This window comes from Cyprinodon variegatus, unplaced genomic scaffold (genome assembly GCF_000732505.1).
Source record: "Cyprinodon variegatus isolate N-32 unplaced genomic scaffold, C_variegatus-1.0 Scaffold737, whole genome shotgun sequence".
Classification (NCBI taxonomy): Eukaryota; Metazoa; Chordata; class Actinopteri; order Cyprinodontiformes; family Cyprinodontidae; genus Cyprinodon; species Cyprinodon variegatus.
Genome location: NW_015151190.1, coordinates 223,366 through 250,851, shown reverse-complemented (window position 1 = coordinate 250,851; position 27,486 = coordinate 223,366). Strand labels below are relative to the sequence as shown.

General features: G+C 40.4%; 2 protein-coding genes across 9 annotated transcripts in view; one reads left to right on the top strand and one right to left on the bottom strand.

Moving 5' to 3' along the window:
* The window catches only part of fgd4 (FYVE, RhoGEF and PH domain containing 4), a 72,721-nt gene extending 61,620 nt beyond the window's left edge, over positions 1-11,101 (top strand). For 7 of the 8 annotated variants that reach the window (XM_015395341.1, XM_015395342.1, XM_015395347.1 and 4 more), the window contains 11 exons: positions 1,660-1,816; positions 1,942-2,080; positions 3,993-4,051; positions 4,148-4,294; positions 4,833-5,005; positions 6,413-6,443; positions 6,527-6,604; positions 6,688-6,813; positions 8,188-8,325; positions 8,446-8,589; positions 8,672-8,935. In XM_015395341.1, the coding sequence (XP_015250827.1) occupies positions 1,660-1,816; positions 1,942-2,080; positions 3,993-4,051; positions 4,148-4,294; positions 4,833-5,005; positions 6,413-6,443; positions 6,527-6,604; positions 6,688-6,813; positions 8,188-8,325; positions 8,446-8,589; positions 8,672-8,935 (1,456 nt within the window). Of the gene's footprint in view, positions 1-1,659; positions 1,817-1,941; positions 2,081-3,992; positions 4,052-4,147; positions 4,295-4,832; positions 5,006-6,412; positions 6,444-6,526; positions 6,605-6,687; positions 6,814-8,187; positions 8,326-8,445; positions 8,590-8,671 lie in introns of all 8 variants that reach the window. The other variant, XM_015395340.1, reaches the window with a different exon arrangement.
* A 167-nt stretch (positions 11,102-11,268) lies between these two features.
* nup205 (nucleoporin 205kDa) overlaps positions 11,269-27,486 on the bottom strand; it is a 20,568-nt gene continuing 4,350 nt past the window's right edge. The window contains exons 8-42 of the mRNA XM_015395339.1: positions 27,028-27,203; positions 26,816-26,932; positions 26,522-26,659; positions 26,282-26,432; positions 24,991-25,196; positions 24,728-24,910; positions 22,605-22,655; positions 22,307-22,516; positions 21,953-22,190; positions 21,670-21,859; positions 21,460-21,580; positions 21,141-21,222; positions 20,888-21,052; positions 20,668-20,792; positions 20,470-20,584; positions 18,770-18,919; positions 18,516-18,590; positions 18,265-18,422; positions 18,070-18,150; positions 17,737-17,928; positions 17,406-17,607; positions 17,206-17,304; positions 16,817-16,965; positions 15,863-16,054; positions 15,632-15,753; positions 15,218-15,350; positions 14,568-14,694; positions 14,362-14,435; positions 14,019-14,147; positions 13,748-13,874; positions 13,456-13,628; positions 12,983-13,112; positions 12,402-12,530; positions 12,203-12,279; positions 11,269-12,127 (exon numbers count right to left, since the gene is read on the bottom strand). Of these exons, the coding sequence (XP_015250825.1) occupies positions 11,975-12,127; positions 12,203-12,279; positions 12,402-12,530; positions 12,983-13,112; positions 13,456-13,628; positions 13,748-13,874; positions 14,019-14,147; positions 14,362-14,435; positions 14,568-14,694; positions 15,218-15,350; positions 15,632-15,753; positions 15,863-16,054; positions 16,817-16,965; positions 17,206-17,304; positions 17,406-17,607; positions 17,737-17,928; positions 18,070-18,150; positions 18,265-18,422; positions 18,516-18,590; positions 18,770-18,919; positions 20,470-20,584; positions 20,668-20,792; positions 20,888-21,052; positions 21,141-21,222; positions 21,460-21,580; positions 21,670-21,859; positions 21,953-22,190; positions 22,307-22,516; positions 22,605-22,655; positions 24,728-24,910; positions 24,991-25,196; positions 26,282-26,432; positions 26,522-26,659; positions 26,816-26,932; positions 27,028-27,203 (4,940 nt within the window). The 3' untranslated portion in view covers positions 11,269-11,974. The remainder of the gene's footprint in view (positions 12,128-12,202; positions 12,280-12,401; positions 12,531-12,982; positions 13,113-13,455; positions 13,629-13,747; positions 13,875-14,018; positions 14,148-14,361; positions 14,436-14,567; positions 14,695-15,217; positions 15,351-15,631; positions 15,754-15,862; positions 16,055-16,816; positions 16,966-17,205; positions 17,305-17,405; positions 17,608-17,736; positions 17,929-18,069; positions 18,151-18,264; positions 18,423-18,515; positions 18,591-18,769; positions 18,920-20,469; positions 20,585-20,667; positions 20,793-20,887; positions 21,053-21,140; positions 21,223-21,459; positions 21,581-21,669; positions 21,860-21,952; positions 22,191-22,306; positions 22,517-22,604; positions 22,656-24,727; positions 24,911-24,990; positions 25,197-26,281; positions 26,433-26,521; positions 26,660-26,815; positions 26,933-27,027; positions 27,204-27,486) is intronic.

The window sequence follows — 27,486 nt, the reverse complement described above, 5'->3', positions numbered from 1 at the left end:
AGAATAGAATAGAATAGAATAGAATAGAATAGAAAATCCCTTTATTATCCCACAGTGGGGAAGTCGTGGTGTTTACAGCAGCAAAAGGTTATGGTAGAAGTGGTCACACAATGTGCCCCTTAGAAATTTGTATAAAAATAACAGATAGAAAAATAAAAACAATTGGCAAGTCGAGGCAAGGCAAATTTATTTATATAGCACAATTCAGTACAAAGACAATGCAAAGTGAGTCTTGTAGAGCAGGGGTCTTCAACGTTTTTGAGGCCAAGGCCCCCCAAACTGATTGCGAGATGGAGCGGGGACCCCCTAATTATATATATTGTATGAAATTGTGTTATATCAAACTGGTCCTATAGTCACTCTATTACAGATGGAGTAATGTAACGAAAGTAATTTCTCCCTGGGATTATTAAAGTATTTCTGATTCTGATTCCTGGTTGATGGGACAGGTGTTGTGAATGAAACGGTGCCCAGGTTTGAAAGAGCTCCTGGGTGTCGCTGAATGTGTGCATTAATGACTGAAAGACATCTTCTGCTTTCATTTATCTGTTTACTACAGTGTGTTGAATTAACGTTAATGTGTATTTAAAGACATTTTAATTAGTGCAAAAAATTGCAGGAGGGAATATAAAAAAAAAAAAAAGTACCGTAATCAACCAAGACTTTCGCGACCCCCATGCAGTACCTCCGCGGACTCCCTAGGGGTCGCAGACCCCCTGTTGAAGACCTCTGTTGTAGAGTATTGTAGAACTCTACAAAATAGAGTATTGTGCTGTACAGTGTTTTTAAAATATAAATACTCTGTATCTGGAGAATAAAAAAAAAAAACAATAACAGCAGTGGACATTTTTACCATGATGGATATGTGAAAAATAGTATTAACAACAGAGATGTCCAAAAATAAATGACAGCAGGACGTTATTTAACTGACTAAGTAAGAAACTGCAATCAATGGAACAACTCATTGAGGTTATTGGAAACAGTGGTGGTTATAAAGTCTTAAATCTGCTGGAAGGAAGGATCTGTGATTACGCTCCCTGGTGCATTTAGGGTGCAGAAGTCTGTCACTGAAGGAGCTCTCCAGTTCAGCAACAGCTTCATGCATTGGGTGGGAGACATTATTCAACAGATATGTTAATTTAGTCAGGATCCTTTTGTTAGGAACAGTTGGAACCCTTCCACTAGTGGGATGCCCACCAAAATTACTCCAGGAGCGCATTATTGGAAATAGGAATTTGTTCTTAATATCATACCTGGTTATTAAAGGTTAAATTGAATTAGAGATATAACATAAGAGATATAAAATCAATGACTCATCCATGAGGTCACAGAGGAGCCCAGAATATCTAAAGCTCTACAAGTCTTACTGCCTTAGTTAAGATCAGTTTATGTTTCAGCATTAAGAAAGAGACTAAAAATGGCCTCTAGGGTCAGCACCACAGCTCCACCAGAAAACACAAAGATCCGTCTAAAATGTACCAAAAAACATTTTATTTCTAATTTAGAGAAAATATTATGTGGTAAAATTAAAAATACTTTACTTGCTCTTTATGGTTTTCTCAGTAGTGAATAACAAATTTGGTTATCTGCTGTTTATCCTAAAATATCTTGTGTTCTAGTTTTCCCTTTAAAGTGATTCTTATTGCTTTTACTGTGCAGGACTTCCACACCTAGGATCGGTGACATTCTGCAGAAACTTACTCCCTTTCTCAAAATGTATGCGGAGTATGTAAAGAACTTTGATAAGGCCATGGAGCTGCTAAAACAGTGGACTGACCGTTCGCCACAGTTCAAGGCTATAATTCAGGAGATACAGGTACACTTGATGCAAAAAAGCTTCCTATATTGTGCCTTTAATCCATATAACAGGATTAAAGGTGAACAGATGCATTCCTCTGCGACATTAAACTAATAAAAACCTTCCTTTTTGTTTGTGGACAGAGTCAGGAAATCTGTGGCAATCTGACGCTCCAGCATCACATGTTGGAACCGGTGCAGAGAGTTCCTCGATATGAGATGCTGCTGAAAGACTACCTGAAGAAGCTGCCTCAGGATGACCCTGACCGCAGCGACGCAGAAAGTATGTCAACATGTATTACTGGGTCTTTACACCATGCTTTACTTGATAATTGATGCCTTGTTTATTTATCTTTGGCTTTTTATTCTGTTGTGAACTGGTTTTGATCAGCAGTTTAAGAGACTTTCTGAAGGTGGAAGCCTATTTTTATTTACTCCCATGGAAATGTCTTGGTTTAAGTCAATTAGCTCACAGTCTGTAGGTATAAAGCAGGGGTCTGCAACCTGTGGCTCTATGGACCCTCTACAATCGCTCTTAATATTGGCTAAATACCGTATAAAGAACCAACTAGTATATTAAAGGTATAGTGGAGGTTCCTCTTTTTCTGGGTGGATCTTGAAACTAAGTGATCCAAGCTTGTATGAGCGATGCAAACTGCAATTTTTAAACGGAGCATGCATGAGGAGAATTGGGATCATGCATGCTCTTGCACGCATTTAATAGATGTTCCCTCTCTGGAGTGGATACAGGGTTATGCATGTGTATTTTTTTAAAGCTGAGAGGGTGGATCTTTTCAAAAAATTATGAAAATCCTCCACAATACCTTTAACAAATACCATTTTAAGAAGGTTTAGCTTAATCTTTTAAAAAACATTTGAAATGAAATTTCACAATGGAAAACCAGAACAGTTTTTATATCTGTATTTCTATAACAGTTTTTTTCTACTTCAGATTATATCCTACAAAGGAAAAAAAACACACTTCCTGTTCATGAAAGGTTTGCATTTTAGTTTGTTAATTGGGTCATAGAATAATTGTATAGGGTATTTGGTGCTGGTGCTGTTCTCTGATTAGTGTGTGTAACATTGGTTGGGCTGAAAATGGCATATTTGCTGTTCTATGAGCCCTAATTCAAGCCAGGTTAAAAGCCCTTGAATGAAATAAAATGTTTTCTTCCTTTTATGGTATGCTCTTCAATAATTAGACAAGCTGTGTGCTGATTGGTTGGTTTAAAATGAGCGATGCTGCTGAGCAAAAACGCATCATAGCAACAAGCACTCACTCACTGAAACATCGTAATTGTTGATAATGTGGTTGACCAGACTACAGTGCAGCATGTAGTTGAAACACACAGGGCATTCGAAAACAAGCCATCAGCTCCGGAGCTGGTCCGGGAACCCCGGTGGACGTGGACAGGGAGCTAGAGTTGTCAAAAGATCAGTTTTGAATAATAAAATGAGATCAGTTATTTCTATCATTATGAATTTTCTGCTCACCTCATGTCAGGTTTATAAAAAACAAAAATATAATGATGATGTAATGGCATCTAAACTCTAATAGGATACATTTGGTGTTAAATAGTTAAAAACTTAAAATACAAATAAATTTGATGTTGTTTTTGTTAAATAAAATGGCAAACTAGATTTCCTATAGCAGGTGTTTAACAAAGATTATAATTTGTGTTAAATTTTTAAAGGAAATGTTGTATTTGCAGCTCTAAGCAACCTTTATTTTGCTGGGGTCAGAATAAAGTAGCTCTTTGGATTTAAAAGGTTGCAGACCCCTGGTTGCATAGAACGAAGTTTATAGCTTTAGCATCTTTGTGTTTAACGGTTCATCCATCCTTCTAAAAAATAATGTAAAACTTAAAATCTAGGTCATGAAAAATAAGACTTGTTTTACATAAATAAATGGCAAAATGTACTGTAGGAGTGTATGCTTGGGGTAAGAATGCAGTAGTGTGTATTTTTGGTAGTTTCAGGATTTTGAACAGCCCAGAAGTTTACATTAAATGAAATAATACAGTTTAAATCAAGCAAAGGACAGAAGCCTCCTTCAGACAGCCTGGACTGCAACTGATCATGTTCATTTTAAGTCATAATCAGAAGATCTGGTTGTGTAAAATCCTGCATACATTAAGGAAACATGGATTCATATAATGGTAAAATGAAACTTCTATCTTGTTTTTTTCCAGAATCATTAGAAATAATTTCTACAGCAGCCACTCACTCCAACAGTGCCATTAGAAAATCTGTAAGTAGTCATGGAGATTCTCTGGATCTGCTATTAAAAGAATATCTCTGCTTTGGGTTGATTTTACTAAAACAATCTTTTCTTTTCACTGTTCAGGAGAACCTAAAGAAACTGATGGAGATATACGAGATGCTGGGAGAAGAGGAGGACATCGTTAACCCCTCAAATGAATTTATAAAGGAGGGTCACATCCTAAAGCTGGCGGCAAGGAACACCTCAGCCATGGAGCGATACCTCTTTCTGGTTAGTAGTGTGCAGCCAACACATATACCCACACAAGCACGTTTCTCTATCCTCGTGGGGACCTTCAATTGACTTCCATTCATTTCTAACCCATTTCTAAAGTCTGTGACCTTTACCCTAACCATTACAAGTTAATACCTAACCCTAATCCTAACCTAAACTCAATTCACAACTTAGTGCTAAACCTAACACTTTAGCCTAAAACAGCATTTGTACCCATGGTGACCAGACATCGGTCCTCACTAGAGCACCCTTTCCCCACGATGTGCTAAGATTTATGGAAAATGGTCCCCACTATGTAATAAAATGCATCCACACACACACACATTGCTATTTAGTAAACAGCACAGCAGGAAATCATCCTCCTTTAAAGGAAATTAGCGAATCATTTCCTGTTAGCAACACCTCTGTTTAATGGCATGTATGGTGAGCATTATTATGGTCCATTTATGCTTCCTATTAGCTGCTTTCATAACCCGCGTCAGCTGCATACAATAATTCAGCTTAGAAGCTAAGGTCTGTGTCTTTTCAAATCCAGTTCAACAACATGCTGCTGTACTGCGTGCCCAAATTCAGCCTGGGAGGGCCCAAATACACAGTCAGGACCAGAATTGGGATAGATGGCATGAAGGTTCTGGAAACAAGCAATGAGGACTATCCTCATACCTTCCAGGTGTCGGGCAAAGAGAGGACACTGGAGCTTCAGGCCAGGTGAGCTGAAATATTACAGAACTTTGATGAGTAATCTTCTGTTTGTACCTAATAGGTCTTAATTACAAAACCAGTATGGGATTTTCTGTGGTACCACTACCTCTTAGGAAAATCAAATTTTTATGCTGAAATGATAATAGTCGTAAAAAATAATAACAAAGATGGAAATGAACAAAGTAATCTGTTGTGCGGTTGTTGGAATATTTGGGTGTAATACAGAACCAAAAGCCATGCAATATTGGTATAATTTTACAGAATATTTCTGTCATTCATCTGCTGTTTATAGAATAACGGATTTCAATAATATGATGTTTTAGAGGCCCAGGAATCACACTCTACATATTTAGTAAAGGCAGTGGTCTCTGACTAAGGCCTTCATTATAACAATAGCTGAACTGAGCTAATATTTTATCCAACTGTGGAGGATCTTTAAATTGTTGGAAAAATTTTTAATGCAGCTGTTAATTTAAAAAGAAATGTTAGAGTACTTCTTTTTTTTTCAATTATATTCATTTTTGTTTGTTTCCTTCAATAAAAAAAGTCTGCTTCCAGACTATCTAATGTATTATAACTAATTGAAAATATAAGTGTGTGTTTTCTTTCCGATTATGTAATAGGATGTGGCATTTTAGTTCCTGCTATTTATAAGTGCAGCTAAAAGAGAATAGTCTGGAAAGGGGTAGCTGTTTGCAGTGTTTATGTCTTTTAATGATTATGTAATTATAATGATTATGGCTTACATTTTGGGGGGGGGGGGTTATTTACTGTCTACAAATACTGTAAAAATCCTATCCTAATGACCATGGTGGTAGGTTAGAAAACTGAGCTGACTTGAGGCTCTAACAGAATCTATGGGATTATATTGTCAAGAGGTATTTTAGAGACACCAGACTCTAAACTGACGGTTCCTGTCAAAGCAACCAGGGATTGCAAAACAATTTAGCAATACCAAAGGCAGACAATTTAACAATCTAAGCCAGGCTGTGTTGATGCAGAAAGACATGCAAAGAGAGCTGAGAAAAATAATTGAGTCCAGAGATATGAATACATTTTGGATTGACGTTTCTGTTTAAAAATAGTTGGTTTAAATTGTCTTTTCTAATATTTTATCTTTTAAGAAGGTATACTTTTATTATATACCATTTATTTCACTGTACTAGTACTACTTTGAGGTGATGCACAAGTACATTTCTCCAATGTGAGATGTATTAAGGTCAATTAATCCATCAATCAATCAATCAGTACTACTATAAGTCTGTCAGTAATTATTAAATTGGATTTTAAAAGGAAGAAAATAAACGGAGAACTTTGAAAATGTCTTTACATGATGAGCATGAAGGAGCTTTCAAAATGCAAGAAGAAGCTTTGGTTAAACATATCCTGTCTTTTTCTTTTTTTTTTCCTCAGCTCAGAGCAAGACAAGGAAGGCTGGATCAAGGTACAGACAGTCCAGGCCTCCAATCAGCTCTTTTTTTTAAACTTAAACTCTGAACACTCATGTTTTATCTATTTCTCTCTCAGGCTTTCCAGGAGACCATAGAAATCTTCCAGCAAAAGAACGAGTCATTCAAGAGCGCCTTAAAAGACGTGGAAGTTTCGGTTAGTGGTGCATGTTCTCAAAGAGAACTGTCAGCTGTTTCTAGGCTTGTCATGCTGAATAAGTTTATTTTCATTTGGTGCAGAAAGAAGAGCTGGGGAAGCGGGCTCCTCGGTGGATTCGCGACAATGAGGTGACAATGTGCATGAAGTGTAAGGAGCCCTTTAATGCCATCACGCGGCGGAGACACCACTGCAGAGCCTGTGGCTATGTAAGTCATCTCCCTGCAGAATGCATGCGGTCTGGGTGGAACAGGAGACACCGAGATTTAACCTTTAAATCAAATCATGTTAGCTAGTTTAAATATATAATATATTTGTGTCAGAGTTCGGCTCATGAAAAATGTTCACCTTTGCTGTCCTATTTTTGACAGATTTGTTATTTTCGACATAAATTTTGACGTGAATAAAATTTATAGCAAATACTCACAGAGAGTGTTTATTTCTGCTTCTTTTAATTATTAATACTTTTGACGAATGTAAAACCCAAATTCACTTTCACTTTAAGATTAAAACATTGCATCACATCAATAATAAAAAAAAGGATATTGAACCCAGAGGTGTGGAACCATTTAACAGTATCTACTCTCAGCTCTTGGTCTTAAATCATTTGGTGTGAATTAAGTGCATCAATGCATCGAGACATGGAGACAATCAGCTTGTGGTTCTGCTCAGATGTTAGGGTTATCTTGAAGCAACATTTCAGCTGTATCTTCGGTTCTTTTATCTTCGTTTTTAAAACAGTCTGTAGATGCTCTTCGATGTTTTTGGGTCAAGCTGGAACACTCCACTTATCCTTTAGACTTTGGGACCCTGATTTCCAAGTGAAGCGCTAAACTCTCTTTTGTTTAAAGAGGACTTTGGATAAACCAGCCCTTGGTTAAGGATTCAGACTCCAACTAAAATCCACTCCAGGAGTTTCTGCACTTATAGGCTTTGCTTCAGCTTTTTCTACAACACTTTTTTCTTGACTCAACTGGTGTTAATATACCTAGCGCTTAATGAGAAGCCTGTTTCTTTATCATTAGGCTTTTAACGAAATATTTCATATTAATTCTTTTATCTTCTGTTATGTAACTTTACTCCCGTTTATTTTGAAGTTTTAGATGCCTTAAAGCTTTATATGTAAATCTCTTTATTGTTTCACAAATTTCAGAGGGAAATTCACCCTCTGCATTTGACCCATCCCCTTGGGGAGCAGTGGGCTGCGATTGTGCGGCGCTCGGGGAGTAGTGTGGGGTTAAGGGTCTTGCTCAGGGACCCAGAGTGCAGGCTGTGGGATCGAACCGGGTACTTGCAACCTTCTCAGAGGACAAGCGCACTGCTCTAACCAATAGTCCAACACTCCCAAAAAGAACACTCGTCTTGAGTTTGACTCTTAATCTCAGGGTTTTTCTTTTTATTGGTTGAGCACCCGGCTTAAACAATGGGTATTTACTAGATTCTCATTCTCCTGGCGCTTCAGATATAATTTCTCATAACAATGATTTCTAGCTTAAGAACTCCCAGTATCTCTAAATCTTCCTCTCCCTCTGTGACATCTGCATTGAACTCTGTGACGATTAAATCTTGCTTGCTTCTCTTAGGTGGTCTGCTGGAAATGCTCAGACAACAAGGTTCAGCTTGAATATGACAACAACAAGGTGAACAAAGTCTGCAGGGACTGTTACTGCATCCTAACAGGAGAAGGGGTGACTGAGGGCAAAAAGAAGGGCATCCTCGAGGTAATGTTTAATAGTGCTTTGCAAAAAAAGTCATCATCCACTGTTTCCAGGCGGCACCGTCTGTTGTATTTAATATACATTATATACGTACTACATGTGGCTCCCTCCTTCTCTGTGTAGATTGAGGCAGCTCAGATCACAGACAGCAGCATCATGTGTGGCTTCCTGCAGCACTTAGCTGAGAAAGGCAAAATTTGGCAGAGGGTCTGGTGTGTCATCCCAGAAAAGGAGTGTCTGGTGCTCTACCTTTACGGAGCTCCACAGGTACAGAAAAAAAAAATCCAGAAATATATCTAGGAGATCTTTTCTTATGGATAACATCTGATCTTTCTGCTGTGTCTCACAGGACGTGAAGGCCTTGTGCACCATCCCACTGCTGGGATACAATGTGGAGGACAGCCCCCGGCAAACAGAACCTCCGTCCAGCTTCCGCCTCTCCCAATCCAAGTCTGTCCACAGCTTTGCTGCCGAAACAGAGGAACTCAAGCAGCGCTGGCTGAAAGTCATCCGAGTGGCGGTGACAGGAGAGATGCCAGCACGACCTGAGACCAACGGTGGCAGCGTGTTGGAGAACAGCAACACACAGGAAGCAAACCCTGATGACACCTAGGTGGAAGGTTGTCCTCAAACTAAACCGCTGTGGGACTTTCCTCAGCATCCAGACTGCTGTTTAACCATTCTTAGGATGGATGCTAAGACACGCCCCTCTCTGTTCTGTCCTCTAAAGACACGGAGCATCGACTAAAGCTGGATGAGCTGTCCTTCTTATAATCTTTTCGCTGTCTCCTGGATTTTTCCCCTGCTGGAACTGTGCTGGATTCCTAACTTTCTGGTACAATCAACACTATAGCAGAGGAGCTTCCAGATGCTTCTTCTACTGAAGCGAGCACTATTACATAAAAATCTAACTTCAAGGAGGCAGCCTTGCAGCTTTCTGTCTAGGATATGAATTGAGGTGTCTGCTGGTGCTGTAAATCTGTTTCTTGTATAGAACGCCTTTTTTAATACAAAAGAAAACCTGCTCTCTATTATGTACAGAAATCTAGTTTTAAGCTTTCCCTCTATGAAAAGGAGAAACATCTGAACGTTATACATGATGATTCCAGTATCTCCCCACTGGGTTGGACTGCTTGAGCAGATGGATCTAGAACTAAAAGAAATAGAATGAACTTGGATGATGATGCGCTCTTCTCCCGTCACACCGTGAAAATAGAACCTGGAATGGATCCGGACTAAACGTATAGAGAGAGACAAACGTAAAAACCACAATTCCTAGGGAAACTGAAATATCGATGACAAATTAGATCAACCATAGTTCGCCTGCAAACCTTTTAAAGGCAAAGCAAATCGATTGTTTTTAAATATAGTTTAAATCACATATTTTTCTATCTCGTACAATATTAATAAGCTGATCACTAAACCGGCAGTTTTTTTTTTTATTTCTAATAAAATTACTTATGCATTCAAAGGCTTTTTTTTAAATATCCCTCCTTTTATTATTTTAACTGATGCCTATTAACTAAAACAGCAGCAGGTGAAGTGGTATGTTTTACTGTTTGTCTCAGATTTACCCACAGGAGGGATATACAGTCGAGCAGATTGAGCAATGCAGTTTAGTATTGGAAAAAAAAAATTATAATATTTTTGTTCCTATTAATTTATTTTCCCCAGATATGAGCAAGTATGTGAGATTATTTGCCAATGGAATAAGATGATTTACATTTAAAATAAAACAAAAACTAAGATTTATATAGCGCCAATTCACAACCTGTCATCTCAAGGCACTTTACAGAAACAAATCAATCAGATCATCCAGTCACATTGGTAAAAAAACTTTTCTAATAAAAAAAAAAAAAGGCTGATTCCATGGAGGATACGCTCCTCCTGGATGAGCTTGTAGAGATGGGACACATCCTGTTGACTACAGCAGTCATTCACATTTTAAGTGTATAATTATCTTATTTCAAGGTCAAAATACTAATTTGATTGGCTTATCCTCTTATTTACCTGCTGTTATTGATGAAAACTCTTTTTAAAGACACTTTTAGATCTGTTTTTGCAGTATGATAATGTTTTACTTGATTCGACTCAGTGTAATCTCACTACAGGTATTTAATGCTGAAAAGCCTTCAGGAAAAAAAGGGTAAAGTTAAAACAAGGGAGGAAAATCAGAAGCCTCTGTTGTGTATCAGACATATCGGTTGAAATGTATGATGCTTTCTGCATCAGAAAAGCAACACCGATTGTCCTCATGTGAAGGAAGATTTAAGAGAGAGTGATGAGTGAGGAGCTGAAAGAGGCAGTACGCTTTGATGATGGACTAGCAGCACAATCAGACATAGCCAGCCGAAGCAACAAGTGTAAATGTGTTTTTATTGCTGTAATTAATTTTATTTAAAGTAATTTATAAAGTGTGACGAGCACAGACTGTTCTCAGTCAGCTAAAAAACAGCCTCTTCATTTTTATTAACCTGAAATGTGTCACACAGACCCCCAGAGCTGGACAGACCCAGGGGATGTGCCTATATTATCCAAAGGATGCTCCCACGCCGTACCAGTGCTCGTTTTTCCTTTTCAGTATTCCAATAAAGCCACAAGAGCACAAACCTGATAAATCTGAATGTAAATCCATATTTCTGTCCCAAAAGTTTGAGAATCTACGCACTTTACACCCTATAAGGAAAGTGTACCTACAAAGAAAATAAAGACATCCAATAATCTGTACCGATCTTGTTTGCTTGGTGCCTGAGTATCTTAAGTATTCAGAAATGTTTTCTGAAAAGGAATGTTCCTTTAACACGGCTCCTTGTTTAGCTTCTCCTGTTAAGATTTTTACAGTGAGGTTGAGTCAGAAGCTGCCGTTTATCTCAGTAGACCAGATAAAGCCAATAAAAGATGAATCAGGAAATGGAACTACAGATATTTTAGGTTGTGTGTTTGCAGGTACATTTACAATTAGGTGTGGCTGTTTAAAGTTTTAGGTCAATGTTGATTTTATTCAGCTTAGATCTTGACCTGCGTTTCCTTGCAGGGTCGCCTCCAATTCGTCAGACAATGAGGCAATTTAGAGACCAATTAACCTGGCAGTCGTGTACTTCAGAGAAGCCAAACATGCAGAAAGAATCAGGTGCTCAGCCTTTCCCTTATGATTGTGTATTTATTGCCTTTCCAAATAAACTAGTGGTACAGTTTCTTGATTTTCTGTAATATTACAGACGCCTACAGCGTTCATCTCTCTCTTAACCAGCCGAAAATTTCTAGACTAACAAGAAAGAAAATGTTTTATTTCTTAATGTTCTCATTTATGGGAAGGTACCCAGAGCTGGAAGTATTTTTTATCTTCTTTTATGAAATAGATGTTAAGTATTGACATTTATTTTCCATTTTGAAAGTATTTATTTTCAGAAAACACAGAAATAAATCAGAATATCAAAAGCCTAACAAGTAAAAATATAGGTGCATTCTTCCACAAGCAATGATGGCATTAGAACTGTGGCAAAAGGCCACATCAGGATGCTCACACCCCAACAGCCATTAGAGACGTTGGTCAGTAGAAATCGGTGACGATAACAAGAGGAGTTATTGTTTTATAGCCGGTCCCATTCAGACACACGCATCATTTCTTGATCAGTCTTTTGTTTTGGAGCGCTCAGCTCTTGGGCTGTCGGATCAAACCGCGGATCCTTCGAACCAGAGCCTGGATGAAAGTGTAGCGAGAGCGGACCTGGCTGTATAGGCCCTCAACCTCCAGTAGCTTCCGCTGGAGACCTTCCCCAAATCCAGTATCCATGTCGCCTTTCAGCTGCAGCAGAAAAATGTAGTCATTACAGATGAATATAAGAAAGTTAACATCCTGTTGATAGGACAATTTTCCTACCAGGTCCAAGTCTTGCTGGCTGACTCTAGACAGGCCAACTCCACGGCCGCCACCAGCCTGCAATCCACCAAACGACTCTGTAAAATAAACCAGAGAGTGGAAATCTTAAAACGCTTTTTCTAAAGAAGTCTAAACATCAACGCTGCCTGTCTTTGTTGTTTGATCATGGCAGACGGACAGCTTTAGGGAGAGAGCTCACCGTCTTTAAGGCGGGATCGGAACAAACTGGATCCAGGCAGCAGGGAGTCTTTGGGGTCGCTGGGAGAACAATGCAGCAGGTAGTACTCCAGATGGCGCCACAATACAAACAAGCAGGTCTCGATGACATCTGAGGAAGAGGCGGGTTAAGGTTCAACTGCAGCTTGTTAGGGATATGATCAGCATGGAAGCTGGCTAGTCCGTAGCCACAGGATGCACTCTGACGTCTTCAGCGAACAGCACCAGTGTCTTCAGTGGTGCTTCTGTTAGGTCGCTGCCTTCAGGCATCTTTCCCATAGCCACCAACTCCATCAGACATGGAATGCCCCAGAACTTTTGTTTTCCCCCATTTTTAACCAATCAGCACTTTTCTGCTGCTTTCAATTCTATTTTCTAAGATTTAGCCAATATTCCACCCAAATGCAGGGTGTAGAGAAATACAGTTAACCCGATCCATTTATATAGGAGCACAGTTTAAAGTCTAACAAACTGGATGGTTTACATTTCAGTCAAAAAAAGAAAATAAAAAAAGACCTGAACTTTATTACTTTGAATAAACCAAACAGAAAAGTTAAAGGATACAGGAGCATAAGGCCAGAAGTTTGGCTCTGTTGTTGATGAACTGCACCAGCCGCCTCTTGGCTAGCAGGCTCCTCTGGACCGATGAGATCTTCTCCACGGCTCCTGGACCTGACACCAGGCCCTGGCACAGCTGCACAGAAGCACTAAGGTTTAACCCTGATAGTTCTCTACCTTTTATAGCTTGGTGTTTAGATGTTGGATAATTAAAAGTAATGACGATCACAGTTAATGACTGATAATTACAAGTTTAACTTTCCAGCTGGAAATGATTCATTTACAACGACATTCTGGCAGAATATTATGTACCAATGTAAATTATCTGGCATATCTAAATATAAAAATACCTACTAAAAACAAAACGTAGACCATGGGGAGTGTTTTAAGAATCTTTTTGTTTTTTTCTAATGATATATAGAAACAGGATCATAAAAGTAGAGGAGAAAATGTTGCATGGCAGCTGATTTGAGGGTTACCTCCTTGAGCTCCTCTGGAGGCAGCTGATCAAGGCCCTGCAGCTTGCTCAGGCTCTGCCGGTGATTCTGGTGGAACTGGAAGAAATCTGAAGCGCTGTTCTTCAGCAAGTACAGAACCAGACCAAGGCTAGGGACTCGGGAGTGAGCAAACAGTGGCAGAGAAGATGAAAGATCTTAAAGGTGGAAAGAAAAACACACAAAAGAACATGAATAGAACAAAATAGAACAACAACCAACCAAATAACTATTTTCCTGTTTCCTTTTTGTAAAGTATGGAGCAGATGTCACTAACCTGAGCGTCCTCCATCCCTGCCAGCTGGCTCGCTGCCAGACGGACTAAAGAGGCAGATGCTGAACTGAGCCTGGGAGGAGCTCTGCAGCAATAGAGTCTGGCAGTACTCCATGATGTTGGCACACACCTTCAGGACAAAGGAAGCCATACATCAGGGAGGCGGCGACAACCCAAAAACATGCAGCCTGCCAAACATTAAAGCACTGTCTCCACTTCCCCCCACTCAGATAACCCAAGTAAACATTCCTCTAGTAGACAATGTATGTCAGACCTGCATCATGGCCACTTCAATTTCCTCTCTCCGTTCGGCTGATTCTCCAGGCGTAGAAATCTCTGCCTGCTTCAACAACCTCTCTCGTTCGCTTCCTGCCAGGCGGCCAAGCAGGGACAGACACAGGCGCTAAGAAGGGAGACACAGTTGCCGACATGCATTAACAGCAATGCAATTCAGACAGTTTTTTGATAATTTTCCAGAATCTTCCTTTCTTTGAACAATTCCTGAACATATCAAACTATTCAGTTGTGACAAACCTTATATCAGCTCTAATCTAACATCTCTTGTACCTGTAGGCACAGTTTTTGAAAATAATGTTTTAGGGTAAAAGGTTTCTCACCTGGAATCTGGTGATGTGACCCTGAAACTCCATGAGAGCGGCACTGTTGATCTCTCCACCCATCTCAAGAACACCTAACAGAACATAAACTCCACTTATTGAATCACAGAGTCAGCAAATATTTCTGGGATTTACAGGATTAAAAACTAAGAATGAATCAACAAATAAAATAAGAGTTAAGGATCTTTTTGGGAAGGTTTATATACCTGGCAGAGCACTTTTACTGATGATTGCAGTGAGCAGAGAGAGTTCCTTCAAAGCTCCCATGCTTAACTCCTGACAACGAAGCAGAGCCTGAACAGTGTCTGCGTGGACGATCAGCCATTGGAGGACCTGCACAAATATACAGCCTTGTTTTTTCCACCCATTCATTTTCATTGTGTATGTCCTAACCCTGTACCTCACCCCAACCTCACTCAATTCACAACATGTTCTTTACCCAAACAGGTGAGGACCAGAAAAATGTTTCAACAAATAGTCCTTAATTTGCAGGTCAAATGAAAACATGCACAGTTTTTATTGCAAAAGAAAGAAACATTGGGGCTTGCAGGTGGCACATTGGTTAGCGCGCACAACCCATATATGGAGGCCTTAGTCCTCTACGGGTTCTAATTCGACCTGTGCCGCATGTTTCTCCCCATCTCTCATAACCCCTTTGCTTTTAGCCTACTGTCAAAAAAAACAAGCCTCTAGTAAAATCTCAAAAAGAAAAAAAAGAAACATTTAAAACAAACCAGTCTGTGTGTAAAGAGTTGAACGCGTTTAATTTCTTATATTTTATAACTGAAATATATGATCCAACCTTTCATCTGCAATTCCAAGAAGGTAGGAGATTTCTTACTAAAGTTTTGTTTACCTGTGCTGCCCCCTGCTGGTGATTCATGGACGTAGAGGTCAGTATAACTTGAAGAAGCCTCAAAGTTGGTAAAAGAATCTGTCTGTAGCGTTCTATTGGACTTGGGATGAAGCCAGATGGATCCCGCATCATCCTGAGACCACATGGGAACAGAAAGACTGAGTCAGACAGCCGACTAGCGATGCACAGACAGAAAAATTTAGGCCAATTTCATCCTTCGATTATAGTGTTGGAAGTTATGGTTGAAAAATGTCTAAGCTACTAGAGCTAATATTGGGAGAAATTATTAGAGACTGAGTTTTTCATCTCAAACTTAAAATCTTCTTTGGTATTAAAATTTCTGAAATATAAAACAAAAATAAATATATAACATCAGATAAATATTTGACAGATTCCTTCTCCTTCCTTCCTTACCTGTGGGAATCAGTGTCAGGAATCATATCGAACACCTGACACTCAATCAGCTGTGCCACCAAACCACAGCGCAGCAGCTCTACAGCCCCCTGGCCGCTTTTAGCCACACGAGTCAGCAGAGCCTGCAGCAGCACAAGCAGTTTAGCTTCACTTAGAAAGATGTACATTTACATCTGTAAAGATGTGCTAGAACATTTAGTCAAAATGGAAAACATGTCATGCTTTCCTCACCATCTTGCTTTCATAGATGTACAGAGGCTTGAGGATGGGTGGCTGGGGTGTGAGCAGGCTCTGCAGGGCAGTATCATCCTGCCTCAGACTCTCCACCAAAGAACGCAGGTAGCCGCTGTTGCACACAAAAAGCAGCCACTGATTCTGACGATCTATTGACAGGATACGATCCAGAACTGCAAGAGCCAACATCTGGAAAAAAAAAAAGGGAGGGGAAACAGAGTCTGGATTCAGTAAAAAATAATTACTATACAAGATCCTCGTCAAATAGGTGCTTTTCCATCCCTTAACCAGAACCACTGTCAATGGCTGGGCCAACTTTCAATAGTTTATACAGATTCCAGCTAAGTGCCACCTCACTGTATCACTATAGATGTTTAAATCCAGGAAATGGTTCATCATCCATCAGTGTTATACTAAATGTTGGTGGAAAACACCAGCAGAAAGATGCCGTAATAGTCTGTGCCCTAATCACTATAGAGCACTATATATAGCCATTTAAGATGAGTGTCTGAACACATAGTGGATGAAAAAGTAGTGGACTAGAAATTTCCCACAATGCACCTTGAAAAGCAATGATCATCTGTGCTAACTAGATGAGCAGATATGTCCCAGAATGCTTTGCGAGAGCATCATGGGATTTGTTGTAACAGGAGACATAAAAATGGTGCAGTAACCCTGCAGGGAGGCAGAGTTAGTGACCAACCGGGAGCAGAAAGTAGTGATCATCTGTCAAAACAGTCAATTAACTGAGTTCACTATAAAGTCCACTATATAGTCCCCGCTCTTTATAGTGATTTAGGGATTAGGGCAGACATTCAGACACAGCCCATCTTAGCTTTGTGATTGTGATTAAATCTAAAAAAGCTCAAATAATCTAAATAACAACTTTCTTAAAAATCATTCTAAGTATTTAAAAGAATCTTTGTAATGTATTGCAGGTTTGGATCTTACCCTGGTTATTTCATGACCATCACAAGCATCCCGACACACAACCTCCATGAGGGCTTTGCCATAGCTTTCAATGATAGCAAGGTTCTCTCTCTGTAATTTAGAGAATCCATCTTCAGGAGCAGTGAGACGCTCCCACATGGCCTTTCCCGCTGCACAAAGAAGAACATTTCTATGATAATTAGGGCTGAATTGAAGGATTAATTTGCTAATCAATCTGTCGATTATTTATTGATGACTAATCGATTGACAATTATTTCAATAATCGATAAATTAGATTAATCCGATTAATTGTTTCAGCCCTACTGATAATCTTACCAGAAAAAAGTAATCTGTACACAGTTAATTTCAAATATTGCAAAAACCACAGTAGATTTCCTTGTGCTTTTCACCTGTCTGCAGAGTCTCTGGTTCCTCGGGTTTCTGGGCTATTTGCAGGTAATACAGCAGAGATCCATACAGGTGAGCACGCAGCCGCTGGTATCCACCTCCTTAAAGGATCAAGAAGAAAAAGAAATAGTTTGAATCAAAAATGCCTCTTTCTAGAGTCGTCTGATAGGAATTAGCCTACAACACTTTTTTAATGACCAACCAGTGCAAAGGATAAAGTCCAACAGTTTGCGGAGGATCAGGTGAAGGGCTGAGTTAGCGATGGAGGCAAAGCCTGAAGATGCTTCAGCTCCAACACCTTGCTGCTGCTCAGACAGCACTGACTGGCTGAGCTGTGCAGTCAGAGTGAAGACTGCTCCTGCAACAATGGGCATCAACTCTCCTGCTGCATCCTCTGATAACACCTGCACAATGCAAAGCAGAACCACAAACGGCCTCAATACATTAATAAAAAAAATTATTCTGTAATTTAAGGAATTATGCCACATTAGGACAAGCTGAGCAATCTCACAACCCCCCTTATTTTCACCAACCTTATCAAACAGATCGAGCAACAAGTCTCTGATGATGAGCTGTCTGTCTTCAGCAGGTATAAGATCAGCTGGACAGGCAGTTAAAAGTGTCTCCACCAGGCTCCTCCAGGACTGCAGCGCATGGCGCTTCGCACTCAGGCTACGGCGGACCCGGTTACGTTCCACCACCTGCTGCAGGATGGAGTTCACCTCCTGTGGAAAGGGATCCAGGCACGAAGGTGTTGATTAGTAAAAGGTTTTTCCAACAGTTTAATCGTCAGATAATTAACAAATTAAGAGATCTCAACATTTTGAAAGTACAATTTACGTTCGGAAGAAAGGAAGGACACTTACTTCCATCAACAGGGGCCTCTGTCCTATTGCTGCCACTCCCTGCAGAGCATTGACCTCAGCCACCAGCACTCTATGAAGTAACTGGGAACATGATGGCAAAAACAAAACACTAAAGACAAATCTACATAAAAAGAAAGACACTGAAATGACAGCAGAAAAATAAATTAAAATGTGGTCTTCCACCCAGACACTCACCTTCACGTTGCAGACAGTGTGTCCCTGCTCGTTGACATGCTCACAGTTGGAGATCACCTGCTCAATCTGAGTGCGCTCAAAGAAGTCCAGCTGCAACAGCTCAGGCATGTCCTGGCTAAAGTCAATGGCATCCAGCACGCTGAGCAGCTTCCTGCGCACTGATGGTTAAAAAAAGCCAAAATAATCAGTTAATTGGTTAATAGACTCACACGTCACAGTTTGTGTGTGTTTAAAGGCTGCATGGTACAAACCTTTAGAGACCGTCTCAAAATGTAGGAAACCACTGACTGATCTGGTATCTTCTTCCATCCCAGACTCGCTCTCAGCTACAAATGAAAACAGATCTCTCATTTTAAAACACATTCATTCTTTTTCTATAATCACAATAGATACAACTTCCTTCAGAGAATCAGCATAAAAACAAAGAAAATAGTTTAATCAACAGAGAAGAGCAAATTAGACAACTGCTGGGATCTTCAAACTTTCAACATAAGCTGGAAACTACCGGCATGCTGAGGGTGCGGCTGATCATCCAGCAGGAGGCTAACCAGGCGCTGGGTGTGAGAGCGCTGCCGGTTCAGGGAAGTCACCCTCAGCTCGATTGCAGCGGTTTTCATGAGCCATGACATTTGGGAGAGGGCAGCAATCTGGTTCTCTGTAGACAAAAACATAACGATCGAGAAATAACTGGGGAGCCTAACTTTGCTTGTGCAGCTATTAGCAGAAAACACTTCACCTTCTGCTAAAGGAATTGGTTCAGTTTAAATTTGCATTAAAAACTGTTCACAGCAACCAGTATGGTGACTTTTTCTAAACTTTAAGAAGCTAATAGTTAAGAATACATAGATCATAACATTGAGCATTAATCAGAAAACTGATTCTCAATCACATTTTTCTCTTTGATCAAATATTCTCCTGAATGTTTCTTTTGCAATAAAGAAATGTGTCTTTTTTTGTTTTAGTTTTTTTTTGTAGAGTGACATTCATAATTCTATATACATCCACTAATATACATAATTATATTTGATTAAGCAAATTAATGACTGATGAATGGCAATATCCATCCATTTTTTGTCACGCTTTATCCCTGCTGGGCTTGCGAGTGGTGCTGGTGCCTACCCCCAGCTGTCTACGGGCAAGAGGCGGGGTACACCCTGGACAGGTTGCCGGTCCATCGAAGGGCAACACGGAGACAAACACGAAAAACAACCATTCACATACCACACCTACAGAGAATTTAGAGAAGCCCATTGACCTAACAGTCACAGGGAGCTGGAGTACCCAGAGAGAACCCCCACATGCTCAGGGAGAAACAGAAAGACACTGGGCTGGGAACCAAACCTGGAACCTTCTTGCTGCAAGGCAGCAGTGCAAGCAGCAACTGAGCAGCCCATGGCAATGGCATGGCAATATAACCTCCATAAAGGTTTATTTTGTGCACTGGCTGCATCCTACAAACTTTCTATGCTGCACCCATCTCTATCTCCTTTCAAGCGTATCTGCTTATTTAATCTGCTCCTGTGTCTTTCCTTCTTTTCTTCCTCTCATTTTTGGAGGGACCAATGACATCTTACCCTGCAAGCAAGATAAGTTGCCCCCAGATTAGTGAATTCAAAAACTCCTGAAAACACATCTTACCAGAAGCCAGCAGACGCATTATGCATTAGAGATCTGTTTCTTAAGAAACGGGTGCAATAAAGTTTGAGAGGTGTTGCCATATATGATGTCATAAGAAGGGCAGGGCCCCGAGCAGATCTGCTACCTACACTGGCCTAAACACTGTCCGAAAAGCGTCATGTGTTTGTTTACATTTTTATTTCATCTTGTTCCAAATGTATGTCTTTATCGTCTCTGGTTCACTGGTTTTCTGTTCCAACTGTAACTGTTTTACTGCTCTTTGTAATTGTTAGGTTTTATTATTTATACATCATGTGCACTGTTAATTTGTTAGTCAGATTAGACAGAGCAGAAGGCCTTCCTTCACATTTCTCCACAAGGTGGAGAAAGTTTAGAGCTTTCTCTGCATCCTTCTTCTCTTTACACTTCTTTATTTTTTGACACCAAGGGGAGCACCAATCATCAAAAGCTCATTTTATAGAATTATTGTATACAATACATAATAAAGTAGACAGTTGTGTTATACGTAACAATTCAGATCCCCTACCGCTGTAAATGCAAGGATCTTAGCGGGTGTTCTGAGCTCACCTGTTAGGATGAAGGGCAGGTGCTGAAGGTGAGAGAACAGGAAGTCCTGGCTGGTCCTCAGATAGCGCATTGTGGGTCCTGATGTGTCTGGGCAGGCGCACAGCTGGTAGATTACCTGGAAGAAAAAAAACATCCATCAAGGTTGTTTAAAGCACTCTGGAATCTGTTGCTCATGTATATGTTTAAGTGCCTGCTTACCTGGTAGCAGAGCTCGGCCAGGTGAGGGGCCTGCTGCGTGAGGACGGGTCCTGATCTTTTCTCAGTGCCTCTCTGCAACAGACTCAGGATGGCGTGCAGACAACTACGCGGACATCCCAACACACCTGCCACAGACAGAAATCAAAACATTAACTATCCCCTGAACACAGTCTCAACCACCAAACTCCACAGGTTACCTAAACCCCCCCCCACCACCCACCTGGATCCTGAAGGTTGGTTGAAGAGACGGGCTTCTTGACTTCATAACCCAGAAGGTAAAGCGCCAGGTTGGGCAATTTCAGCTCCAGGGAGGTTATGAGCAGGTTGAGAATGTGGATCTGGGTTTCATGGCGGATTCTTGATACTTTCTTTGGTGGATCAACATCTAAAAACCAACACAATTAGAGTCAGTTTGATATTAAGGAGTTTATCTTAGACAGAATTCAAAAGAAACTTAGAAAGGAATTAATCACCATCTTCTCTTTCTGCTCCTTCTTCCGCTTCTTCGTTATCCAAACACTCCACAAATCCAGCCATTAGTTTATCACTAACAGTCTGAACCATAAAGAAACACAGTTAACAGAGTACATTATTTAAATTAATCGGGGGAAATATCAACCACCCTTCTATCTGAAACTGGGGTGGAAGTTACCCTAACAGCCTTCAAATTAAGAGCATACATATTTTATCTTATGAATGATGAAAAAAAATGGATGAAAAAATAAAATATAAGTTACAAATTCAAGGTTCTAGTTTTAGAAAATTGGACACTGTAGTTGTAGTTGGGCAAACCTGATCATGTGTGAAATCTCCCACCAGCCGCAGCTGAATGTTGGGGTAGTTGGCGATGCGTCGCAGAATCTTGGCACTCTGAAAAGCAGCTTCTGGATTAGAGCTGCTGTGGTAAAGATACCTGAAACAGACCAATCAGAAACAGGTTCTGAGTCTTGATTAATAATACAAACCTCCAACAAGCTAACCAGATGGCCGTCAGCTGCATACCTGGCAATGTTTACGAGGTGGTCGGCTCTTCTGGTTTGAGGACTGACCCCTTGGAATAACTGCTCCAGAGGAGATACGAGAAGGGAGGATTGGCTCTCCCTGAGGAGGTCCATGAACATCACCTCCTTCTGCAGAGCCAGATCCAGAAGGCACAGAACGTGTAGGACGGCAGATTCCAAGTGCTTCTTACCTATAACGGGATGATTGTGGGTCATACTCTGAGAACAGCTGCATCTACCCAGGCCATCTGTACCTTTCGCAGCAAGAGCGTGTATCTGCTCACCAGGGAAGGGAGCGTATGTGTCCAGCTGGCGAACACCCTCCTCCAGCATGCTGAGGCAGAGAGCCAGCGTGGGCGAGTCATTAAGCAGATGAAACATGAGGCTGTGACCGGGGGGCTTGTGAGCAGGGACCTGCTCTCCCTGCAGCTCCACCGTCTCCTGGATGAAGTCTGAAGGCTGCGGCTCATAGTCCCGCAGCAGCTTATGGAACACCTCCAGGACAGAATCGGCAACCTCCCACTTAAAAAGCACCATTTTAATGTTATTTTAGTGTTTTTATTAAACAAGCCTGCATTATTACAAGTTAATAAACATGTGTCTGAGGTCTATCCAAATTCTGCAGAGGGAACCTTTACCTTCTCGGCTGGACGGCGATATGCTCTGGTGGGAAACGGGAGGAACACAGAGTCACGCAGGAAGTTCAGATAGGGCTGAAAGCCGGGGACGCGCAACCCTGCCCCTAAATTAACAGGGACGCTGCTCTCCACCAATGTGCTGATCAGGTGACAGAAAGCCCGAGTCAGGGGGTACTCCTCACAACTTGACTCGATCTCATTAAGCTCCACCTGAGAACCAAGACCAAAGACCAAATATGCATTTTTAATAGTTAAACACCAAAGATATACAGCCATACAAACCTGGAGGACGACTTACCTCAATCCCTGCTGCTTGTCTCTGTCCTGGGGCTCTAACAGTCTGAAGGATCTACAAAACATAACTTAGTGAAAACAAATTCCCAAAATTTGGCTCCTTTTTACCAGATTTGCAGAAAGTCTTATATCTATAGTGTCATGATAAAAATTACAAACGCCAAAAATCACATTCAACAACAAACCTTTATTTCAAACATCCTGTCTGGGAGGTGCAACTAAATCTAAGCTTGTAAAACAAGTTGGCAGGCCCGGTCTTTCTAAACAATGCTCTTTTCTCCCTGCAGCTGTCAGATTATAAAAGGGCCATATAATAACAGCTGATCATGAGCCGATGGCTTGGAGTTGTGTTCAGGGCCCATTTGCAATCACTACAAAAACTCTAAAGGGATTTGGAACGTAAACCAACTTTCCTCTGTTAAATGGTCCCCAAATTGCTTACACAATTTTTATTGCATGTTTCTATGTTAGTTTGTAGTTTATGAATCATTTTAATCGGTGCTATAAACCTAAAGTTTCTCCCTGTGAGAAGAGTTCTTTCAAAACTGTTACAGGCAAGATGTTTGCAGTTAGTGATACAGTTACAGTGAGATAGTTTATCAGTTATGAGTATAACTCGGAGCAGAAAAAGTAACAAACTGATGTCACTATGAGCTATGGAGGCCAAATAAGTGCATTTCTAAAAAAAAAGAAAAAACTATATAATTAAAAACAATTACAGATATTTAAAAAAATTACATTCATAAATATAAAATTAAATTAAATAATGAAATCCATTTATCACCCAAACCATTTTAACTAAACCATATTTTAACACACTGGATTTGAAACAAAGTCACAAATGAATTTGTCTTAAAATACTGCTGGTAAAAACATTTTCTAACAGCAGCTCAGCTGTTTTAAAAGCAACAAAGCCATTTCCTACAGAACTAGTTAAGTCTACCAAGGTTACACAATCACAGATTAAACCGTTTGCCTATTCCTCAAAGTAAAACTACTTCATGTAAGACTAATGAAAGCCTATCTGAATATCCACCGCACTGACACGAATATAAGACGACCCCCTCTTTCTAGGACTAGTTTTAGGAACAAAGCAAAAATACCCTAAAGCAAAAAAGACTGATAAACTAAATTTATTTAGTTCAAGGAAACTATTTTATATTGAAGTGCTACAATTTCATTGATATTAACATTGCATTGAAAGATTTGTGCTATTAAACTATACTTTTTCTTTTTTTTTAACACAGTAAGAAACATTCAATTGAAATATTGCAACACTTCACCTCAAATGCAACCTGAACTTTGCTCACGGCAAAGTTCACGTCTTAAAAACCTGCATGAAGCTTTTCCTCACAGACGTCCTCTGCCTCGCTGCGCTCGCTCTCACTCTCACCCTGCAGCTCTGCACTTTTCTGATAAGCTTTTCTTTTGCTGATCACAATTTACAGGTATTTTTGAACGTGCCATCTTCTCACATTGCACTCTGTAAATCGGTATTTCTTTGCTGCCTAACAGGTCCTTGATGCCTCCACTGCGTTGACCACCATTATTTTAAAATAGGCGTCATAACTCTGCCTCAAATGTCTACAAAGTTGTCAGATTTTTGATCCACTGTTTTCGGCAGCTACTCTCTATTTGTAGCATCCTTGTCACTTCATCTCAGTAGTGATATAGATGACCCCAGCCACAGCGAGGTCTCTGGCTTACAAAAAAACTGGTGCCCTCTGCTGTTGCATTCATGTAGCGACCTCAGACAACTGTCCGCCTGTATAATTGCTTTAGACCCCTATTATAAGACGACACCACATTTTCATATTTTTTTAACTTAAAAAAAAAAAAAAACCCTGTCTTATATTCAGGCTAATATGGTAATTTCAAATCTTGCCATAGACCAGATGCATTTAGCGCTTTGACTAGACCAGTTGTATTATATTTGACTGTGTTAACAATGGTTGTCCTGCTGGGTTATTGTGCTGTGACCCATCTGCAGGGTTCCTTGGTCTTCATGATGCTCAATGTTCTCTAAGAACCTCTGTGATCAGAACCAGACCTGCTGCATTTAAGTTGAAATTAAACAACACGTGGAGTGTTCTTTGTTCGGTGCTGCCACACATTGTTCTGTCCCACCTGTGTGTACTCTAGTGACTGCCAGAGAGACGCTGCAATTTCAGGTGACCTCCCAAAAGCTGCCAGGGAATGAAGGAGCTCAGCCTTCAGGACAGGTGGAACGCTGCACTGCAGTAAACCCAGCATCACTACAACTGGAGTCCACTGTGGGTGTTCACACAGCGCCAGCCGAGCATTTTCACTCTGAAGAGGAAAAACAATTCATTAACAGGATAAAGTATCCAAGGACGTGACCTTCATGAAGGCTGCGTGTTCCATCATACCCAGGTAATTATGGCAGTGAGAAGCTGCAAGAAGGCCGTCAGTCCTTCCAGCTCCCTTTGGGTGATTCCCCTGAGCGGAGGGTGGCGGTACTGAGCAGAATCGGGATTGGGGAGGTCACGTCGCAGGTTCTCGTGGTACAGCATGAGGGAGTGGAAAAAATGTTCCCAGGACACAGGACTTCCTGAAGCTCCCTGAATGTTGTCACCTGTGCACAGGATTAGATGGTCCTCAATGGAAAACATGTCCCTACTTTATATATATATCATCAGAATCTAATACAGAGTAAGAGCAGCTTTCATGCTTTGCTGGAGAGCAAGAGGAAACTACATGGGAAGTAAAAAAAAAAAAAAAAAAAAAAAATTATATATATATATATATTATATTTTAAAGCTAATAGCAGCTGGTAGCAATATCATGCATCCCTATGCAGGATGAGATCTAAAAACTAAACTGCATAAACACTCTGTTAGGATAACAAGTCTTCCAATCCTCCCTCAATCTAACTGCCAAACAAAGATAAAAACAAACACAATAGACTAAGAAAAAATGCAAAACTAATTTCCTTTTTAAAGGAAATAAAATATATGGTTCTTCCTTACAGCTGCCTCAGTTAACCTTGGATGTCCATCAGCAGATAAAGAGTGCATTTCCTTTCAGAATAATCTGTCTGCATGACATTTAGGACTTCCATTCTGCATCAGATGATTTCTGAGAATCCTTTAATAATCTCAAACATTTAAGACGTCTTTAGGTTAAAGTTCAGTTTGCAAACCATTAGAATATGATTTCTATGCCTGAGTCTTGATGTTACACAGGATGGTCAGGTACGGTTGGGTAGGACCAAAATAGTTATGTGATATAGGCTTAGTCTGCTTAGTTATTGTATATACAAAATATGGTCATGCTTACTATAGAATAGAAAACTTGTGCCTTATTGGTTACTCAGCTGTGAAAAGAGAGGAAGGCGGAACCACTGCACGGACTGTGCAGGCAAGTAACACTCTTTGAAACCGTACAGCTCACAGTGAGCTCTGAGCCAGGCCGCTTCTGGCGCAGTGACGCATGCATCTGTTAGCAGTAATTTTTATTACTGTCTGGTTTCCTTTGGGCTCAAGTCAGTTGGCTGGGCTGGATTTCCGATTTATACATTAAATGTCAACCAAACTAAAGTAGCTGTGATTTCAACATATAACATCTTCAAAAATGATTAACTGCATTAAGTTATGTAAAATATTATTTCCATTATGTCATTGATAAACTTTTTTCAGATAATGAACAGTTGGATCTTACTGTGAGCAGCGCCATTAGTTTTAAGAAGGCTGAAACAGTAGTGAGCGGACTGTGGACCATTGGCAAGGCCTTTCAGCATGCAGAGATAAGGAATGTAGAGGGTGGAGGGTAGAAGGTCTCCCATCTGACGCACAAACTTCGACAGGACCACCTACATCAAAGGGCAACAGCAGAAGAGGAAATCCTCAGTAAGAAATACACTATCAGAAATATTCTTACTGCTGGCCTCTAAAGCCTTACCTGTTTATGAGGAGGCCTTTGGAGGGCCATGCCAAGGTAGGAACCCTGCAGCGAGGTGTGCTGGAGAGACTCTGTGGGACACCAGAACTCCAGACCCAGTTCTAATCCAAACGGATCTTTGCTGTAAAACTCTCCAATCTGAGCATAAACAAAAAATCCCCAAAATGAGCAGCCATAGAGAAGCATTTTCATCACACCAAGTCTTTTAATCTCACTCCATTAAACAGATGATGAAATTCAAAAGCATGAGGGGAGTTTGGACTTTAGTATAAAGTTTATTTTGCAAAGACTCACCAACACCATGAGATGGTCCAAATCTTTCCGCAGAGATGATGGAAGTTCTCCATCCATCTGCAGAGACATGTGCACCAAGCGGGCATCTTCATCAGCGCGGTTACGAAGCTGCTTGACCTGCAGTGAGGAAAAGAAAGGGAGTTAATATGGATTATTTTTAACATGTAGTTGAATCATCGGTTAACATAATAAAAATGGACTAAGAAACAAACCTTCATCGGCATCAGTGCGAGGAAGTCTGTGATGAGCGAATGAAGGCGGCGGATGTAAAACTCTTCCTGGGAAAAACTGTCGCATCCCAAGATTCCCTCCTTCATGAACAGGAAGACGTCTCCCAACAGAGCCTGATCCGTCAGGGCCTCGTCCGCTTCAGTGAATTCAACAAGGGCTGCGTAACAATAATGAACACCAATGTTCCATCAACCCACAAGCAGCTCTACCTTTTTCTACTTGTTCAAATTCCACACATTTACACTTTAAATGTTCTTCTTTTTTAGCCCATTTAAGGTAAAATTACAGGGGTCTTTTTTAAATATGAAGCAAATATCTTTACTGCTGTCTGGCTGGAAGGAGGGAAAGAAAGGAAGGACAAACTGGTGGATGGATTGTACTAGGGCTGGGCGATATAGAAAAAAAGCTTATCGATAAAAAAAAATGCATATTGATCGATA